The sequence below is a fragment of the Paramormyrops kingsleyae genome, chromosome 4 (assembly GCF_048594095.1).
Source record: "Paramormyrops kingsleyae isolate MSU_618 chromosome 4, PKINGS_0.4, whole genome shotgun sequence".
NCBI classification, from domain to species: domain Eukaryota; kingdom Metazoa; phylum Chordata; class Actinopteri; order Osteoglossiformes; family Mormyridae; genus Paramormyrops; species Paramormyrops kingsleyae.
In genome coordinates this window covers 42,089,104-42,105,125 of record NC_132800.1, presented here as the reverse complement: position 1 = coordinate 42,105,125, position 16,022 = coordinate 42,089,104, and the positions used below count along the sequence as shown (strand labels likewise).

General features: G+C 43.1%; 1 protein-coding gene and 1 long non-coding RNA gene across 5 annotated transcripts in view; both read right to left on the bottom strand.

Moving 5' to 3' along the window:
- The window catches only part of flt1 (fms related receptor tyrosine kinase 1), a 47,536-nt gene extending 38,480 nt beyond the window's left edge, over positions 1 to 9,056 (bottom strand). For 2 of the 4 annotated variants that reach the window (XM_023800084.2, XM_023800085.2), the window contains exons 1-7: positions 8,738 to 9,056; positions 5,296 to 5,392; positions 5,009 to 5,220; positions 3,745 to 3,869; positions 2,025 to 2,187; positions 370 to 506; positions 62 to 236 (exon numbers count right to left, since the gene is read on the bottom strand). In XM_023800084.2, the coding sequence (XP_023655852.1) occupies positions 62 to 236; positions 370 to 506; positions 2,025 to 2,187; positions 3,745 to 3,869; positions 5,009 to 5,220; positions 5,296 to 5,392; positions 8,738 to 8,795 (967 nt within the window). In that variant the 5' untranslated portion in view covers positions 8,796 to 9,056. The remainder of the gene's footprint in view (positions 1 to 61; positions 237 to 369; positions 507 to 2,024; positions 2,188 to 3,744; positions 3,870 to 5,008; positions 5,221 to 5,295; positions 5,393 to 8,737) is intronic. The other 2 variants (XM_023800087.2, XM_023800088.2) reach the window with 2 other exon arrangements.
- A 977-nt stretch (positions 9,057 to 10,033) lies between these two features.
- LOC140588858 (uncharacterized) overlaps positions 10,034 to 16,022 on the bottom strand; it is a 35,205-nt gene continuing 29,216 nt past the window's right edge. The window contains exon 3 of the long non-coding RNA XR_011990073.1: positions 10,034 to 15,233. This is a non-coding gene — a long non-coding RNA (uncharacterized lncRNA). The remainder of the gene's footprint in view (positions 15,234 to 16,022) is intronic.

Here is a 16,022-nt window from a genome sequence, read left to right as displayed (position 1 = left end):
CTGCTCAGGTACACATGGCCTAGGGGAGGCCACAGCAGTTGATGTTTCGCAGAATCCTAACCATAGACGACCAACGAGGTGTTGGTCTCCCGCTGGGACGGTCCACTCCGCACACGGCACACATAGAGACCGCTGTCCGAGCGGCGCAGCTGCGGGATGGACAGCACGCTGTAGAAGACGCGGCTGGAGCTGCTTGGGAGGATGCGGCGCATGATGAAGGCCGACTGGTTGGTTTTCTGGAAGCAGATTGCGGAACAGGCCTGGTTATCTGGTTATTCACATTAACCACATTAAACTTGAGTGTAAACAATGAAGCAGGACCAAAGGACAGGCAGAGAAATTCATATTCCCCCACTGCGATATGCTCACCTGCCCAGGGTATTTCCAGCTGATGGAGACCCTGGAGTTCCACGCAGCTGTGACCGTGCAGTTCAAAGCAAAACTGTGGCCTCTGAGAGCGGCCAGGGACTCCGTGATGTTCAGGTAGACGTCCAGGATCTTATTCACTGTGGACAGGCATGTACAGCCCATCAGATCCATGATGACCCCCCCCTCCCCCCCCTTAGAACAAATCAGAACCTACTTACTACTTACTTACGTACTTAGGTTACTTTACTTTATTTGTACCCATAGGTAGATTTGGGGCACGAGTCATGAGTCATATCTAGGCTCGTACGTCGAGGATGAGGAACAGTTTCAACTTGAGAGCTGTTGCCTTGCTGAACCAGCAGTAATCAGTCCTGCGTGCTGCACTGTCCATATATGGCCATTTCCTTTTATGCCACTGTCTTTTTGTACTACTGTCACATTCTCTTATCTGTTGTTACTTCTGATTTGCTACACTATTATCTTATACTCATGCTTGCATTTTACTCCTCATCCAGTCTTTTTTATCCTTGTAAAAATCTACAAAGTGCAAAGTATATTTATTAGTGCTGTCAAACGATTAAAATTTTTAATCAGATTAATCACAGGGTTGCTGTGGATTAATTTCGATTAATCACAATTAAATATAATTCATTTTTAATATATATTAATCACATTTCATTTTGCATGAGCAAACAGACTCAACAAAAAAGGGAATATCCATGCACTTAACAAGTTTTTTGAACATCTTGAACACGAGTCAGATGGATTCCATCTACCACAGAAGTGCAATATACCATGGACCCATATCAAAAAGCAAGATTTTCTGGTTAACCGGACAACTTGTTGGATTTAAGGTACCTCAGTTTAAATGGTCTTTATCTTCGTTCACTTACAATTAGCCCGAACTACCGTAAATCTGACAAATAATCCGACAAATAATCCGATTAATCATGAAATCCAATTCTAGCCCAGTTAATTGCCATTGTTAGCAATATAAGTTGATAACACATTACGCGCGGTGCTTTACGTATAAAACTCCGTAGCAAAACGTCCACAGATAAGTTGGACAATATAGTGTGTGCGACCGATTTAATGAGCCACAAATGAGAAGAAGTGCTTAAACAGTATAAAACTACGCAGCCATCTTGGATTCTGAACTCGGGATCCTCTGTGCTGCTCCAAGATATTTCTTGGATCTCCAAGAAACGGGAGCGCGCATGTCGTCACTTCCGGCTTCAAAACTCGGAATCCGAGTTCCGAGGGCAAATGGAACGCACCAAAACTGCCCGAAATGGGTTGACAGAGACATTTCAGGGATTTTGAGTCATTCTGCGCTGTAGATGGGTTAATTGCATTAAAAATTTAAATCAGATTAATCATGATGATGGATTAATCCGCGTTAACCCGTTAATTTTGACAGCCCTAATATTTATATATTTTTGAATATACAATATATTTTTATTTTATTTTTTTCTTTTTCTTTTTTCCAAATTTTACACTGTAAATTGTATGATGACAATAAAGATATTCTATTCTATTCTGTCTGCACAGGTACTGCGGCTGTTGGGCTCTCTGTGTGTAAACAGGGTCTAACTGATATCTGCCAAAAGCTGCTTGCGTTTGATACACTCAGAATAACAGGCTGAGTGAGTCACCTGGCCTATAAGTGAGGTACTTGGAGCTGTAGAGATTCCCGTTGATGGTGGCCTCACAGGAGAACAGCCCGATGAAGTGATACGTGGGTTTCGGAATGATGAAGCCTCGTCGGCTGTTCCAGATGATGTTCTTCTGGTCCGGAAGCAACACTTGTCCCGGAAACTATAGAGGACAAACGGTTCCATACAGGTTATTCAAGTGTAAAGAGACACGTCCCATGAGAAGGATGTTGCTGATGAGCAGTGACGCCTACAGCACAATCCTGTCTGTGTTCACTCCAGTAGCTGTGCCCCATGAACATGTCAGATGTGACCCCAAAGCCCAGACCGCCCCCCCCCCCCCCCAGTAAGAACTGGTGATTACTCCTTTGGAGACTGAAGACCCTCTCCTGTACCCCCACCCTGGGTGGGAGCCTCAGGAAGAGGGAAACGTGACTACAGTCCATCTCTTCACATCCTGTTACTACAGGAAATAGACCCTCGGCTTTCCTGCAGGTCAGGGAGCTCGAAAGCCGCTCTGACGGCTCAGGCGAGAGCTCGGCCTGCTGGGTATTGTTCCCTAGTGAGAATAGCTAGACCAGAGAGGCGAACCAAGTGCAAAATCCTTCCAGGAAAAAAACACTTGAACACGCAGCAGTGGCAATGGGGCGGAGGTGCTTGTGTATTTTTAGAGTAATCACCTCAGAGGCTCCAGAGCCACAGACATTTGGATGTGAACAGTGAAACCAAACAGCTCTTTTGGGTGAGATTCACAGCATGTGTTCCTGCTACATCCTTCCTGCTGTGAAAACCTGTGTCAAGTGAGGGTGTACAGCTATCGCGAATGCTAACCTGAGAGATGTGAAGGCGCACAGCTATTGCTAATGCTAGCTTGATTGACTTGGGAGCACATAACTATTGCTACTGCTAATGTGAATTATGTGGAAGCACACTGCTATCATTAACCTGAACGATATGGATTGCACAATTATCGCTAATGCAAATGTGAGTGATGTGGGGACACATCACTAACTCTAACCTGAGTGGGGGTACACGGCTATCACTAATGCTAACCTGGAGCGATGTGGGGAGGGAGCATTGCTATTGGGGAATGTGGGGGCACACAGCAAACACAAATGGTAACCTGAACGATATGGGGGTGCACAGCTATTGCTAACCCTAGCCTGAGTGATGTGGGGCTGCACAACTATTGTGAATGCTAGCCTGAGCAATATGGGGGTGCACGGCTATAGCTAAAGCTAACCTGAGTAATGTGGGGGCATACAGCTATTGCTAATGCTAAAATAAGTAATGTGGGGGTGCATAACTATATCTAATTCTAACTTGAACAATGTGGAGGTGCACAGCTGTCGCTAGCAGTAATCTGAGCGATGTGTGGGCTATCATTAAAACTAACCTAAGCGAGGTGGGGGTACACAGCTATCATTAACATTAACCTGATGGATGTGGCGGTATCATTCACAGCTATCATTAACATTAACCCGAGCGATGTGGGGGTGCAGACTTTAGTCTGAGGGATGCACAGCTATTGCTAATACTATTAACAAGGTGTCTATACAGTATATATACAGGGGTTATTTGTTTAATGTACTCTATGTTTAATATATTGTATATAGGGTTATGTGTATGTATGTAACATGCATGCCGTTAGGTGTCTATACACATGCCTTCCCACAGGCCCAACCTGATGATATTTCGTGTCACGCAGTCACGCTCTCACCTTGACCAGGGCCACCTTGGTATTGGGGGCGGTGACCCGGCAGGGGATAACCAGTGCTTGCTCGTCCTTCAGGTACACAACATCTGGGATGTCGCTCTGCTGCTCCACGAAGGGCCCATGGCTGCCTGCAGAAACGCAGAGGCTGGCCGCCTCAGAGCACCACTCTCCTGCCCTATTGTCTTGCACTGGGCCTCGCTGCTGTTTTTATAGCTCGTCTAATATTGCCGGGCTGCGTACCATGCTGGGTGTTGTCCCCCCTATTGTTCACTATACTGGCGTCTTTAAAAGAAAAAGTGTCTCTGAACACTTAACAAAGGTACCCTGAGGACTGCTCAGTGCTTAGTGCTGCTTCCTTGTTCTGCTTTGATTGCACAAAGAGGGCCAGTAATCCTGGCTGTGGGGGGGGGGGGTCGCATTGCTCCCGGGGGCCCTGTCCGGCCTGGCCCTGCAGCCCAAGCCCTCATACTGTGACCTGGGAGTCCACCATCACCCCCTGGCTACCTGGCGGTAGAGAGGGTGGTGGGGCGCCAGCCCTGTCCATAGCCCAGGCTCAGTACCAGCCCCATCCGCCGCCCAAAGACAGGATGCAGCACACAAGCCTGAGGTGCCAGATAAGGCCGTCGCCTTGGAAATGGCCTGGCTCAGACTGGGGCTTTCAGTGTGTGGCTATTTCAGTTGCAAGCATGCAGCTACAGGGCCACTAAATATAGCGATGGATGGACTGGCTGATGGTAGCTATAGATACGGATAGAGCTCCGACCGTAACATTCAGGTTAAAGAGGAACTTTGCACGTTACATATAACACATTCCTTTGTTCTAATGAGATTCGTGATGATGAAATATCAAACAAACAAAATAGGTAACCCCTGTGTTCTCCTCTCAGGGAAATATTATATATACAGGCAATTTCACAAGGATGAGCTATACATAAAACACTGATGAAGTACTCATCTAAAGTACTCATCTACCCATGAGGCTCTCCATCTGAGTACTTATATCTGTTCACAAGGCTGTGTACTCTGATTACCTTTATCTCGTAGATGCTATGATTTTAATGACTGCTGGCCAGAGGATCCAGACTCTTCACACACAGATCCCTAACTTGCTGAGACACATTGGCCCTTATCTAACTGTGTAGCTCTATACCTGTTTCTTGGTCTGACTATGAGATCATAGGGCATCTGTGCAGATGCAGCCCCCAGGGTACCTGCTTCCTGGTTTCAGCCTGCAATTGTGAGTGCCTGTGCAGGTGCAACCCCTCACCTGCGATGTAGACGTAGAGCATGGCCTGCTTGCTCTGCTTGTGCTGATATCTGCAGCGGTAGGAGCCTGTGTGCTCGGCTAGTGCGGGGCTCACGGTCAGGCTGCTGCAGTACAGTCGCTGCTGCTTCCCACAGCGGCGTTCCTTCATGCTCACACTCTGCTGATCCCACATCACAGAGCGCGGGAAGCTCCACACCAGCTCCCAACGCCCCCTGCAGACACAGCTGCTGGTTAGAAATGCCCACAGCTGTCAGCCATCATAGCACTCTTTGCTGCTTCTTACTTACTTGCACTGTAGTGTCAGAGTCTGGTTGGCCTCCATTACCAGCTGCCGACTCTGAATGTCCAGAAGTGGGGTGCTATACTTGCCCTTGGATTTCTGACCTTGAGAGAAAAGAGATGAGGTTTGAGCAAACATCTACTCAGATCACTTTCCTCTGTGTTAGCTGCTCCCGCATCCTGCTAATGTCACCATTGTTACCAACTTTGGTCTGGTGTGAGATTTTCAATTTGAAACAAGTCAGTAAACTCATTTACATGTATTTAACAGCTTTATTACCTTGTAAGTAGGGTTTCCAAACTACCCCAATGCTTTTTATGTAGCTAAGTTTAGGTTTATAATGGAATAATATAAATTTCCCATAACATCTCTTGTTTGAGTGTGAAAGTCAGAAAGCGAATCATGACAGATGCGTGAGAGTTGGCAACCCTGATGTCACTGTCCCTGTTTGCACTGCCCTCTGTGCTAGCTGCCCTGCTAATGTCACTGTCCCTGTTTGCACTGCCCTCTGTGCTAGCTGTCCTGCTAATGTCACTGTCCCTGTTTGCACTGCCCTCTGTGCTAGCTGTCCTGCTAATGTCACTGTCCCTGTTTGCACTGTTCTCTGTGCTAGCTGTCCTGCTAATGTCACTATCCCTGTTAGCGCTGGCCTCTGTGCTAGCTGTCCTGCTAATGTCACTGTCCCTGTTTGCACTGCCCTCTGTGCTAGCTGTCCTGCTAATGTCACTGTCCCTGTTTGCACTGTTCTCTGTGCTAGCTGTCCTGCTAATGTCACTGTCCCTGTTTGCACTGCCCTCTGTGCTAGCTGTCCTGCTAATGTCACTGTCCCTGTTTGCACTGCCCTCTGTGCTAGCTGTCCTGCTAATGTCACTGTCCCTGTTTGCACTGTTCTCTGTGCTAGCTGTCCTGCTAATGTCACTATCCCTGTTAGCGCTGGCCTCTGTGCTAGCTGTTCTGCTAATGTTACTGTCTCTGTTAACACTGCCCTCTGTAGTAACTGCTCCCTCACCCTGTAATGTCACTGTCCCTGTTAGCACTGCCTTCTGTGCTAGCTGCTCCCTTAATATCCGCATCACTGTCAAACAGCACACTGATAGCACACCATAGCACACTGATTGCATCCTGATAGCATCCAAACAGCACACAGATAGAAGCCAGACAGGACACTCATAGCACACTGGCAGTACACTGATAGTATCCAGATAGTCAGACTTATTTGAAGTTCCAGAAATGATTAATCTACACTTGGTCAGAGAAGATGCAGAAGGGACTCCAATACGAGTATTAGCATACATATCATGATACTAAATGTTTATTACTGCATTTTTATGCGAATCATATCTCTTAATAAGTGGACTTTGTTTATAGCTTAAAAAAGTATCGAGTCCCTTGCATAAGTTTCCATATTACTTCTTTATAAAACAACTGAATAAATAAAATGATTCATTTAAAATTTTTTAATTATTAAGCAAAACACAAAGAGCATTATGACAGAGAATAATCTGCAAATATGTCAAGCACAGCTATGTATCTGATGTGTAATCTGTCTGCAATATCTGTGTGACATCAGCAGAGGCTGCTGCACCAGCACAGACCGGTTATGCTCCAGGTTGCCATCTAGGTCACCATGTCCGGTGTAGAGAGCACACAGCACTACAACCATTTCATTCATGTATTAATTGAAAGAAATTATTTTTTTGGTTTTTATTGCTTTGCAGTGCCTAACTAGGAAGAATTTGCATTTTGCTGCCATGTTATATTAATAAATACTTACTAATGTCCCAGTCCCAGTGAACAAAAAATTGACAAAGGCTGACACAGATTAAAGCCCAGAGATTAGGAGGCACAGTGAACACAGCTGGAAGGTTTGTGTAGCACGACAACTCCCACAGTATCTCCCAAATACAGTGTACTTTTCAAGAGAAAACTGGAAAAACAATTCTTTAACCCCAAGGAGAGGGGGATAGTCAGGTGAAGGTCGGGCATGTCACTGCGATTCTTTGGCAGGCTGGTCCCTGGCAATGCACGGCTCGTCTTCACTGCTCAGTGAGGGTGTAATTTTGGGTCATTCTCATAAGGGCCTTGTGGCTTGTGAGGTTAATTCCCTTTGCATTTGGGTGTCTTTCAGAGGTCCAGGCTTATAACTTATTGCTTATATTGCAGTATAATTCTGTACTTTTCACTATTTCACACCTGACTTTGCAGTGCTAGATATATACAATACTGCAATAGATTTGTATATAATGTGTTATATGTAAGTGTCTATAATATATTGTAGTGATACCTGGGATAGTGACCCTGACCCAGGTAAGTGGATGGATAAAAAGTAATATTCATTAAGTTTGTTAATATTAGTTAGAAAATATCTGATAGCTTGAAACATCAGCAGCAATGCATACAGTGCTGGAAATTAAGCTCGCCCACTCCCTAGGGGCATGTAATTTTCATGAAGAGGGAGAACAATAAATATTTGGCTACTTCAACTACCCAAATTCCACCCCTGAGTGCACAATTTTTATTCTATTCAGATAACAAAATGATCATTCTCAGGTTGCTATGCGTGGCATTTACTTTAATTGTATAGCATGGTATTTTCAGTTTATTTTTATTCTATCCGTCTTACAACCACTTATGCTATACAGGGTTGTAGGAGTTTTGGAGCCGATCCCAGGCAGTGTAGGGCATAAGGAATCGGTACGATCTAGAATACGTACATCCACCCACTGAGGTAAATTGGCAATTGGACTGTAGAAGGAAACGCGCACGACGTGCGGTAAACCTGCGAACTCCACACACAGCCGGTCGGATGCAAGTCCCCGAACCCTGGACGTGTGAGGCAACAGTGCTATCCAGTATCCACTGAGCCGCCGTGTCATCGTCATTTTCCAACGGCTATTCACGGCCATGGTCGCAATAAAATAATAATAATAGGCTAATAATAATAATAATAATAATCGCCATCATCATCATCATCATCATCATCATCATCATCCCATATAATACCTGCCCATGGGAGCTGACGAGGTAACACCCCCACAGTTCCTTGGGCAGGTCTGTTTTACCGATATGCGCTGATTAACGTCTGTTCCTGTCACTACAAAGTGGTCATGACCCCAGTCATTTATATCAGCACTTCCATTCAGCAGGTTAATCAGCCCGAGGAAATACCGCCCTCACTGATTCAGCCGGAGCCAAAGAGGGAGGCGGTCATGTCAGGATCCTGAACCCGTCTCCCTTAACAATGTGAATGGGAATTAATCCGAAGGTGCCGTGATATGTCGACTGCACCATCTTCCTCAAGAGTTTACAATGTACATACATGTACTATGTTTTGTAATTTGCAACTTGCTTGCAAATAATAATACACTTTAAAGTAAATTGAAATATCAACATTACACGGAATATTTTTAATACTTAAAGCAAGTCAACGGGACGAATAACCGACTCACCTTTCATTAACGCCCCGTCAGGAAATCCACAGAGAAAAAATATGGCTAAGTAGAACATGTTTAAATAAATGAAAGTTCCTTCGGTCACAAATACAGGGTGATTAAGACTCAGTTTCTGTAGGCTACTTCTATGTTCTGACACTCCAGGATCTGGTAATTATTGAAACCACGCCATCATCGCTTTCGATAGACGCAAAATGTATATATTGTGTAATATACATAAAAAGTTGTTTCCAATGAGACAAGTTCAATGGTACGAAGAACTACACTCCTCCTTAACGCCCACTTTCTTCTTCCACTATAATCTCAGGTCCGAATTTATTCATTTCCCTCCAGCGGCTGGATTTGCGTCACGCCGGAGCGGAACACCCCCGACACCCCGGCTCAGTTCGTTCCCGTCCAACAGCGCTCAGGCTAAGCTCAGCCCAATACCAAATAGTGCCTTTTAGAATATGTTCACTTAATTTAGATAGGTGTATTTGCTTTTGCAAATAACTAAAGATAGCATGTGAACCAAAAGAATTCGTTTTTGAAATAATGTGTAGTTTAACCATGTAATTGTAGTTTTGATAAAATGAACCTATGAAGTCTTCAGGGCCATCAGTAATAATAAAGTTATTGAAAATCAACAAATTCTGGAGCAACTGTTCTTGGAGACTCATCATCTGCCTGCTGTCTAATATTATTCAGCTTCAGACAGACAGGTGAGAGTACAGGAAACACCTACAATGTGACTTTTGATTGTGCAATAGTTGATTTACACTTATTTTTTCCTCATCTTACTATTAGTTATTCATAGAGATAGCTACCGTATTAATGGCATATCTTCAAAAAAGTGATGACAGACTTCTTTTCTCAGACATTTGTGCATTTGAGAAAAACACACGCAGTCAGCCTTGGGTATGGATCTGGTCTCTGGGTTAGTCCACAGAGCTGAACTGCTTTAAATCTGACTCCTAACGGAACAATTACCAGCAGGATAAGTTGTTGTTCTAATTGACCAGGCAGTCTGCTGCTTTTGTAAATTGAGAGTGCCATTGGTTTGGATGGTTATGGTTATATAGCACTCTGGAAATGCAGCCATCTGCAATTTTGCTGCCCTCTCCTGCTTACCAGATAGCACAGTTTCCACCAGGGGTGTGTTTGCATACAGAGTAATCAGTGTGTCTGAATGTTCCTCATATCATGTATGTGTTAGGATTAGAGTCAAGCCTGCAGCGTACTGTCATCCTTCTCAGGGTCCTTATAATGTATAAGAAATAAGACAATATAGAAATTCCATGGGAACTAGTGATATAGAATCAGAAGACTTTATTATACAGAAAGAAATTATTTATTAGATTGCACATTATACAACCACACAACAAGAAAAAATAAATAGTACACAGAACCACATACAACAATCTTTGTATTGGAATAAATAAACATGATATGCTAAAAGGGAGTCGGCACAGTGGTGAGCACTGATACCAAGGTTCCATGTTTGTGGAGTTAGACAAATGCCTGCATGTATGGTGTGTGAGTATGCCCCGCATTGGGTTGGCACCCCATCCTGGGTTGCTCCTTGCCTTGCACCTATAAGCTCCAGACCCTCCCATGACCCTGAATAGGATAAGCGGTTACAGAAAATGGATGGACATGATAAATAAATACATGGGTGATTATTGCAGCAAGTATGGTAAATATTGCAGTTAAAAGACAATAGATAAATATTGGTAAATTATTATACATGTTATTGTACATGTCCTGATTGTCCTACCTGTACAATCCCATGGCCATGGGATGGAATGATATCCTCAGGTAAAGTAGAATTTTTTTATGGAGCACATTTCAGACGACAAGCATACGCCAAAGTGCATAAAATACATGCAAGTATAAAAGATCTGATTTAAAGAACAACAGGAATAAAATTAAATAAAATCAACTATCCCAGAGGTACAGTATCTGATCCAGGACTTAATACCTGTCTTTAATATTATGTCTCAAGAGCAGCAACTGATGTCACTTGTTTAACATAACAGATGTTTAACAGGTGTTTTGTGGTGCATTATATGTTGATCAGTCTATGGCTGAAAGTGCTCTTCTGTCCAACCAAAACACTATGAAGCGGGTGAGTTGAGTTGTCTATGATTGACCAAAGTCTGACCAGTATCCTTCTCTCTGCTACAGTGACAATAGGGTCCAGCTCATCCCCTAGCACTAACCCAGTTTTCATGATCAGCTTGTTGAGTCTGTTGGCATCTCCTACCTTCACACTGCTGCTGCAGTACATGATAGCATGGAGGAAGGCACCAATAACCACAGAATAGTAGAAAACTGCAGCATTGTGTTGGAACTGAAGCAGCTGAGCCTCCATTGGAAATACAACATTTACTCTGTAGTTTTAGTAGAGTAGCATGGAGGAAGGCACCAATAACCACAGAATAGTAGAAAATCTGCAGCATTGTGTTGGAACTGAAGCAGCTGAGCCTCCATTGGAAATACAACATTTACTCTGTAGTTTTCTTTAACTAGGCGTTTGCAGTGAGAACCACACAAACACGACAATAACTTAATTAAAGAGTAACATATAACATTAAAAAGTGGGATTCCTGAATGATTATGCAGAGAATGTGTATAACAAGAATAGCAATAAACACAAACACAGTACAGGTGCATAATATAATGAGCTCTGTATTGCAGTTCACATTGGGGCTGAAGCAAAGAGTTTTTAGCCTATCTGGAGGTTGTTGTTCAGTCACTCAATTGATGCATAGATGCTACTGTGGGGGAGATCCATGCATGCAGTTATTAATTTGTTTATATATATTCCCTCTTCGGAGGACAACTTTATTTTTAATCAATACATTAAGTGAAGCCACTCCAAATCAGCCCACCTCACACCCCCCCCCCCATTATGACCTAACGGTAACACAAATAGACAAATAAGACACGTCAGGTAAGACAAACAAGATACTGTATGACATTACAAAACCGTGCAAGTTGATGTAGACAGACAAGACAAGACAAAACAGAGCAATACTCTCACTGGGATAGTTAGGGATTTTCTTTGAGTTATGCAGGGCATGATTGCATTGAGCAGTTGTATTGTCAGTGTGTGTGTCTGTGTGTGTGTGAGGTTATTTATGTGTGTCATTCAGTAAGTTTAGTTTACAGGCAAGTCCAGTGCAATAGAAAATGAGCCCCAAACTTTGTATGGGGTTTGGTGCTGTAGGATAATACATTCTTATATTCTTTGAGTAGGTTTGACCATTGTGTGATAGGTAATGTGTGTCTGATTTTTCAGTTTAACATGGTTCTTAAGGGAACCCATATGGGTTCTGCATCTTTGATTGGTGGGGTTATGTCTAAGAGATCTCCAAGTAGACATACTGTATGGAAGGAGATAGTGGAATGCTGTAGCTCATTATAGAGGAGATTCTATTAGTGATTTCCAGAAACTTTGAATTGGTGGGCAGAGCCAGAGAGAATGCAAGCAGGTATCTGGGGTGCGTAATGCACAATGTGAACATGTGTCCGTTTCTAGAAAGCCCATTTTATACATCTTGTGCTGGGTGATGTGTGCTCTGTGAATTACCTTATATTGAATTAGTTGCAGGTTAGTGTTTTTAGTCATAATGGTGGTATTCTTGCATATTTGGGACCAGAATTCAATTTTTATTGTAGATGATAAGTATTTTTCCCAGGCTTTGTTTGGAATGGAAATTGTTGTATTTACAGTGGATGTAATTTTTATAATTTTGTGTAGCTTTCTTTGTGTCAGTAATTTTTTGATTTCTTCTACAAGTGGGATTGGTGTTCTTTAATATATTGATTTTAGGCTTAAGAACAGACTTGAATTGGAGGTACTGAAGGTATTGTTCTTTCCTGATGTCATACTTTTGGATTAATTGTTGGAAAGTAATAAATGTGTTATTCTCGAAAAGGTGGTGGTGGAGGTACTAAAAAAAGTTTAGGAGTTTTATTGAGTGGAAAGTCCAGGTTATACCAAATTGGAATGTATGTAATTTGAAGATTTTGTTGATTTTCCACCAGGCTGTTAAAGTTGTTAAAATTACTTTATTGTTATAGCAATTATGATGTTTTAAGGGGGTGTTTAGAAATGGTAAATCAGAGATTGATATTTGTTTACATTCTAGTTGTTATATTTCTAATCATTGATTCTTCTGTAGGTTTGGGTGAATCCAGTTGTTGATGTACTGTAGTTGATTTACTAGGTAATAATTTAGAAAATTTGGGGCTTCTAGTCCACCCAGAGTTTTGGTAATATAATAATTTTTACAGTTGCTATTATAACGATTAATGAGAGGTAAATTTATCCAGCGGTTTAAATCATCTTCAATTTTTATAAATAAAGGGGTGAAGTTTAGGTGGAATGACTCTGTGAGGCTGGTAGAGATGTTTATGCCTAAGTACTTGATGTTGCTAGTGGGAATGGGTGGGTTTTGAGCTACAGAATTCCAGTACTCATCATGTATGGGTAGTATTGTAGATTTGGTCAATTTATGGCATAGTTAGAAATTTCTGAGAATAAATTAACAAGCTTGATGACTTAAAGAGATTTGATGGTTCTTACAGATACAGGAGTACATCATCTGCATAGAGGTTGATCTTGTGGTTAGTGTGGAGGATTTGGATTCCTCTGATAGCATTGTTTTTGTTTTTGCAGTGGCAAGAGGTTCAATGAACAGGGAAAAAGTGACAGGGAGAGTGGACATCCTTGCCTGGTTCCGCTGTGAAGTGTGAACCTCTGTGATGTTAGCCCATTAGTAACCACTGTGGCCATTGGTAAACTGCAGAATATTACTCCTTGAAACTAAATATAAGAAGTGTTTCATGTAGGAATGCTCAATTTACTCTACTGAATACCTTTTCTACATCTAGGGATACAATTATTGCACAGCATTTAACCACAACAGCAAAATAATTTTTGTAGTAGCATGAAAATATATTGAGTTGCAGTGAAATCTTAGCCCTAACTGGAAGTTGCAGATTTAACAACCTTATCTACTCCAAATGCCTAGTTAATATGTACTGATAGCACTTGATGGAAATAGTGATGGCATGGAGCCATAATCGTACCCTGTAGTGGCTTGCGCCTCCACCTTGTGGTCAAATTGGGATGCTATGCCTCTTAAATAAATACTGTCAGGGTCAGCACCCGTCCTTCCCTGCCCTTCATGTCACTTCCCCACTCGGTTTTCCTGTTCCCGCCTCTGTCTTGTAGCCCTTTAGTCCCATGGATGTTAAGTCTAAGATATTAGTTAAGTTCTCCCCAAGCGAGCTCGATGGGCCGAATGGCCTCCTCTCGTTTGTATAGTTCTTATGTTCTTATGTTCTTATGTTCTTAGTGTGTTTGCCTGTTCCCTGGACTGCAATGTAGCTTAATGGGCTAAGTAGTTGGCAACTGTTCCCACTAGTTGGTTCTGTTGGTTTAACATTTATTTTACAGTCTATTGGTTTATGTGTATTTTCAAGTTACAGTTCCTTGTGCTTGTTCCCTGGTTTAATTCTGTTCTTGTATTTATGTTGTGAGCCTCTGAGTTTAATGTTCTCTAGTTTCCTGTGCTTGTTAATTGTAATATTTCCACCTATTTCTTGTAGTTCTGTTCTTAGCTGATTGACTAATTAAGTTATGGTTTTCATCTCTCCAGCATTATGTCCTGTTAGTGGTGTATTCAAATGCCTACTTTTGTTCTGTTCCTTGTTGGTTCATTGTGGCTGTTTCCCCATGTTGCCATGTGTTTGATTCATGATAGTCATTCCCTGTTAGTTTTTGCAGTCTGCCTGTGTTTGCTGCTAGCGTCACGTTCAGTTTTATGAGTGTTGCGTTTGACCCGTCATGGTCAAGTTATTTTGTACTATTGTTATTTTGTAATGCTTCTTCAATAAATCCCTTTCTGTCTTAGAATCATTCCGTGGATAATCATCTTTTCCCCACTTCCCTCATGCCCTGCCATAAAAGAATGTACCAACCAAAGCGATAATCCCAAAGCTCCAGGACCATTGTCTGGATAGGCTCTATAACCCTCACTCCTTCTTTTGTTTTCTGACCTGGCAGAGAAGCCCCAGTTCCTGATCCAGCAGAGGAACCTGACTCAGCTGACTTACTTGTCCAGGTGTTCGGGACAATGAGTTATCCATCCTCCGGGGACTCTTCCTGACAATCTTTAGAAACCCGGCCACTCTGCAGTCACTGTATATTTTAATCCGCTTCAAAGAGGTTGGTGATAGGCTGTCCCTGTTCTCCCCCAAGTCAGACCTCCAGGAGTTGGAGAGCTTTTCCTTGCCTCCAGACCCCTGCCCAGGGAAGGCCTCCATTATGCTCGAGCCTTCGTGTCTCTGCTCAGGGGAAGTTGCTGCATCTCCAGTGTCTTGCCCAGGGGAAGCCACCATGTCTCCAGTGTCCTGCCCGAGGGAGCCCACCGCCGCGTCTCCAGTGCCCCCAATGATGCAGGTGGAGATCCAGTATAGGGCCAGGCCAGTTCTCTGTCTCCTGTAGGGGGAGATGGGGACACACCAGTCATGCCAGCCTTGAACCCACAACAAAAAGGGTCATCCACTTAGCTCATTAAGCCACATGATGGCTCTGGGAACAGTGAAACACAATAGGGACTAAGGGGCTACAAGACAGAGCAGGGAACAGGATGGCCAAGTGCGGAATGTGACATGAAGGGGAGGGACGGATAGGCGCTGACCCTGACACTCTCACTCCATTCAGGATGAATGGTGATGGTTTATTATGGAGGAAGTAACATGTGCAAGTGTCTGGAGCTTATGCACGTTATTTCTGAGGACTGACATATCATGTTACTTAGCATGAGTCAGAAGTGATGATGTAGCACTGTTAATAATGATTTCATATAGCATATAGAATATGGAAGGGTAATTCAAGTCTTTAAGTACTTTACCAGTATCTCAGCTGGCCAAACAATCAATTGTTTGAGCACATACCCCACCTTCTGAAAGATGAGCTTCATAGGGTAGTATAAGCTCAAATGAAAGGGTAAACTCTAGATGAAGTACTGCCAGGGACAATGGAAAGGAGCAACTGCAGGTCCCTGGCTCTGGCTGCTCAAACTCTGGGGCATGTTTACCATATACAAATGAGCAAAACAAGCCATGTTCAACCTCCAGTTTCAGACTGGACATTCCATTGCCAAGAATGGCATACAAAATAACAGCTCAAAGTAGCACCCATGCCACTACGCCAATGCCGTCCAGCTGTACCTGATTTCCCTCCTGATTATACCACACTCTCTGCAGAATGTTTTCAGAACAAACA